The 4,796-nt window shown below is 43.8% G+C and overlaps 1 protein-coding gene across 1 annotated transcript in view; it reads left to right on the top strand.

The window, feature by feature from the left end:
* The window catches only part of CDCA8 (cell division cycle associated 8), a gene marked incomplete at its 5' end in the record, with an annotated part of 4,328 nt that extends 468 nt beyond the window's left edge, over positions 1–3,860 (top strand). The window contains 8 exons of the mRNA XM_010146851.1: positions 222–305; positions 826–898; positions 1,231–1,370; positions 2,112–2,191; positions 2,529–2,627; positions 2,807–2,933; positions 3,380–3,466; positions 3,816–3,860. Coding sequence (XP_010145153.1) covers positions 222–305; positions 826–898; positions 1,231–1,370; positions 2,112–2,191; positions 2,529–2,627; positions 2,807–2,933; positions 3,380–3,466; positions 3,816–3,860 — 735 coding nt within the window. The remainder of the gene's footprint in view (positions 1–221; positions 306–825; positions 899–1,230; positions 1,371–2,111; positions 2,192–2,528; positions 2,628–2,806; positions 2,934–3,379; positions 3,467–3,815) is intronic.
* Positions 3,861–4,796: the final 936 nt, after the last annotated feature.

Below are 4,796 nucleotides of genomic sequence, written 5' to 3'. Positions count from 1 at the left end.
GGTGGGGCTGGGTGGGCTTTAAGGTCCCTTCCCACCCAAACCATCTGTGATTTTTCTGTGACTTATTTCTATGAATCCCACGCTCAGGCAGACCATGGGCTGGTCAGAAACGCTGCTCTCTTTGTCTGAGGCTGCCCAGAAAACTGGTTTGCACTGATTTTTTTGCACCCTAGCAGTGCCATAGTAAAGCATGTCTATGTATACTGTACAGGCTGTCTCAGATATGTATCGAGTTTTTTTTTTTAAAAAGTGTTTTCTTTTTAGCTAAAGGAGGAAGCAAAAAGGTGTTGGAAGAGGCAGCAACGGTAGGTTTCTAGAATAAATATTCAGCTTTCCTGTTGCTGTTCTGTACTGCTGTAGGAAATGGAGGGTTTCTTGAGTCTGTAGGAGTGTTGCAATAGCAGAGGTTACATAAATGCTTTTACAAATGCTGCTGTAAGACTCAACTATAAGAGATGTTTGTTGTGTGCAATATAGGATGTACATGCTCGTGCTGCTCCCTGTTGGTCTTTCCTTACCTGCTTGATTTCACTCCCAGATCCCTGATAGCACACAGACTTTTCCATAAGTTAGGGCATTTCTAAATGGATTGAAGAGCAGGGTGTAGGTGAAGCATACTTGGAGCTGCTAAATAAGGCATATTCGTCTCCTGATTGGCATGCAGACCTCACGTGTTGTTGTCACCTCCAGAATAACCTTGAGCACAACAGAAAACAGAGGTGTTCTTGCTGTAAAATAATTAGGGATTTGCTCTATAACTTTGACTTACCAGTGCTATATACTGCCCATAATCCTAACGGTGTCCTGGCTGTTTTTCCATTTTAGGCAGATCTGGAAATAACAGAAATAAATAAGTTAACAGCAGAAGTTATGCAGACTCCTTTAAAAATCAGGAAAGGTAAGTTTGGTTTAAGTCTCGTGATGAGTTCAGTGAGATGGAAGCATGTCATGGTTTACATACTGTGAATAATAATTCAGTTCATGCTTACATCCCTCAGTGTGTTTAAAACCAGGAAAATAATCCTACTTTTATCCCTACTAGCTCTGCTTAATTTTATTAAAGCACTCAAAATAGTGTTCTGTCAACCATTGGGATTACACTGGAATTTGGAGTTCAGAAGCAAATTGTTGCCAAAAATGCTTATAGCTGTTTACTGTTTGCCCCTGCTGCTACCTAATAATTTGAAGTTATTATTTACTTTGAACTTAGATGACACTTTCTCTTTCTAGTGGAAAAAACCAAACAGGCTATCGAAGCTATTGAAGAAGAAGCAGAGGCTCCTTTGCTTCCTCTAGCAAAGAGAGCAAAACAAGATAACCAATGTCTACCAGACCTAGAAGCTGAAAATGTTAATTCAAGAACTGGAAAGGTAAATAGCTGTTATAGAATCACAGAATAGTTTGGGTTGGAAAGGACCTTAAAGATCATCTAGTTCCAACCCCCCTGCCATGGGCAGGGACACCTTCCACTAGACCAGGTTGCTCCAAGCCTCATCCAGCCTGGCCTTGGACACTTCCAGGGATGGGGCATCCACAGCTTCTCTGGGCAACCTGTCCCAGTGCCTCCCCACCCTCTCTGGGAAGAATTCCTTCCTGATATCTAATCTAACCCCCCCCACTTTCAATTTAAACCCATTCCCCCTTGTCCTGTCACTCCAGGCCCTTGTAAAAAGTCCCCCCCAGCTTCCTTGTAGCCCCGTCAGGCACTGGAAGGTGCTATAAGGTCTCCCCGGAGCCTTCTCTTCTCCCGGCTGAACAAGCCCAATTCTCTCAGCCTGTCCCTGTAGCATAGGTGCTCTAGCCCTCTGAGCATCATCGTGGCCCTGTTCTTCATGATAACTTTATTCCCAAGGTAGAAATTGAGATGATGCCTATGATAACATAGCTGTCAGGATACTTGGAGGGGGACTTCAAAACAGCTCTCACTTCCTTGAAAGTTCTAGTTATAGGGGAGGGTCCCGGAAGCTTGCGTGGTGTTTGTTTGTGGACTCTTCTGCCATAAAAAAGGAGCCTGTTGAGCCAAACGTGTTGTGCAGCAGCAGCTGTTTGCTGTGGACGGAGCTGTCACATGGGAGTGAAGTAACTGATTTGGTGAGTGATGTGTGTTGCAGGTGAAGGCATCCACTAAAAAAGCGCCGGTGTCCCGGAGCAGAAGGGCTCCTTCAGCGAGAGTGAAGCGTGTGAGTAAAAGGTAATGGGGGATATCACTTCCACTGGATTTCAGAGGTGGGGAAAAGACACATAGTGCTCATATAACTCTGAAATGGAATGGGGTATGGTGTAGTAGGCTGGTTGATGTAGCTGTACTATGCTAGAAGAAAAAATTGACCGTCTGATGCCCAATGAAAGATGGGCAACTTCCTCTCCAGTGCAGACCAGCTGTCCCTAGCTTTGGGGTTTACCCCTGATTAGTAAGAACCTCTGGTTTTCGGTGGTGATAACCTCGTTCAAGTCTTCGATAAGAGAGTGCTTGTACATGTGTTAAAAGTGTTCTTAGGAGCAAATGTCTGCTTATTCCCCTTTAACAGATCAAGCAGAAACAACTTTATCACTCCAGCTACTGGTAAAGCTGTTGATTTCTGTGCTCGGGGAGGTACCTCCATGATCACACCTAAATTTGATTCCAGGTTTGTATTCTGCTGAATTTCTCTGTTAATCCCTTAGGTGGGGGAGTGCATTGCTGTTTGCTTTATGTACGTCCTCTATTTGCAAAACAACCCTTAGTGGTTCTTTGAACCTGAGCTGAAAGACTTTGAGTCAAAGTCTTTGAACAGTGAAATTCCTCACCTGTAACTCTTTGTTTCAGAATTTTCAAGACGCCAGGTTTGCGCACACCCTCCGTGAACGAGCGTGTTTACACCATCTCTGCCAACGGCAGCCCCCTTGCTGACGGCACAGATATCTTCATTACCGTCCCCGTCGGAGGAGGAGAGGTAAACGGGAGGCTGCGGTCTGCGTGCTGAAGAGCAGCTTGTAACCTCCTGGGGCCCTTAGGAGTTTCAGTTCACCCGCTTGTGTCTCGTTAGGTGTGCCACTGCAGTTTATCAGGGGATTGAGTGAGCTCAGAAAGAACCTTAAAAGATTTTTTTGGTCAGATGTAGGAGCTGCTTATTCAAGCCTGGTCAAAACAGAATGTGGAATGATGTTTTGCTGTGCGTTTATGTAACATTTAAAGTAGCTTCTCCTGGCAGTCATGTCTTAATGTGATGCAAGGTATGAGATGAGCGGAATGTTGTTCTCTGCCAGTGCGTAGTCTCTCAGTTTGCTTGGATTTTATTTACTTCTATTTTGTAATTTAATTTTTTTGCTGTTTCTGGCTACAACAGCTGACCAGACAGAAAACCTAAGATTCATTGTTTTGGTTGTTTTTTTTGCACAGAGCATTCGTTTAACAGCAAATGATTTGACCAAGAAGAACCTTCTTCATCTAAATCCAGAGGCCCAAGGAATTATGAAGAAGCTATCGGTAAGTCCGTGTGTTTTTGTCTGTGGTGACCTGAAGGTGTAAGGCAGCGTTGTCACTCTCATTAGTCACTGGACTGGTGAGCTGTAAGAGAAACTTGATATTTTTTTCCCCCCTTGTCTTGTATTTTGGCTCATGTCAGTAGTCATGAAGCAGTGTGAACTGAGACAGGAAGGAGAGGGGTAGCTTTACATCACACCCAGTTTAATACAGACTGGGTAAACCAGTGCCTCTGGAAAAAGAGCCATTGGCAATGTTATCAAAACTGAAAGCATCTTCTACTTCAGGTGTACGTGGTTGTGGGCTATGAGAGTGCCTCTTAGGGTACTGATTAGTTTCCCTTTCTTTCTAGGTTCGTCTTGCACAAGCTTGCAGCGGTGCAAAAACCTGTAGATGAAACTCGATGAACGTCGACATCCCTCTGTAAATACAGAATGTTACATTTAGGACTGCTACCTTTAGTTCTTCTAATTTGTGTCTTCCTTCCATTAATTTACAGAATGGAAGTTAAGCACTAATTTTTTTACTTGTAATATCTAATGGGATTAGAATAGATTGTATTCTTCTAATTCAGGAAAAGAAATACTTTATTTCCTTTAAGGTTGAGCCCAAGATATTGCTATCCTGGGCTTGCTGACCAGCGAGCTGGGCAGAAGGGCTCTGCTGGTGTCTTGCAGAAGACGTAAGGAGTGGGCACACGTGACGAGTTCATATCTGTCTGGGCAAGGAAAGCAACTGATGAGCTCTGCTCTTCCTTCCAGGCATGTCCTGTCCCTGCAGATGTGCTTAAGAGGTGGTGACTATCCCAGTACCTGAGAGGCCTGAAGGCAGGTCGCTGGTGCCTGGGACTAAATGGAAAGCTGCTCGTAGATCATGATGCTGCCGTGAACGGCAATCCTTTTGTTTCTTACAGCAGCCGTCGTATTTGTAACTGGCTTTGAAGTTTTTATAGTCAACTTTTATGCATTTTATTATTTTTAAAGAAATAAAAGGTCGCGGGTGCTTTAACTTCACGGAATCGATCAGCTAGGCCTCTGCGTAACTGGATTACTGAGAGTAACCTTAGAGCTCCTGGAGTCTCTCATGTGAGAGAACTTTGTTTTTCCTACACCCTCTTCAAAATCTTTAGAAGTAGCACTCCTGGAACTGAGGATAGGCAGGGAAGAGGAAAGCTTGGACTAGTCAAAGCACTTAGTCCTTTCTTCTCACCTACGTTGAGTTGATTCAGTTAATTTCTTTGAGAAAGAGCCATATCCAATAAATTCTGTTTGAGCAAAACAAAACTTCCATTAATGGGGTGGGTTTTTTCCCCATTGCTTATAGAAATTACAAG

This window comes from Eurypyga helias, unplaced genomic scaffold (genome assembly GCF_000690775.1).
Source record: "Eurypyga helias isolate BGI_N326 unplaced genomic scaffold, ASM69077v1 scaffold27852, whole genome shotgun sequence".
Lineage (NCBI taxonomy): Eukaryota > Metazoa > Chordata > Aves > Eurypygiformes > Eurypygidae > Eurypyga > Eurypyga helias.
Note: the sequence above shows the minus strand (reverse complement) of the source record. Positions and strands in the feature narration are given on the sequence as shown.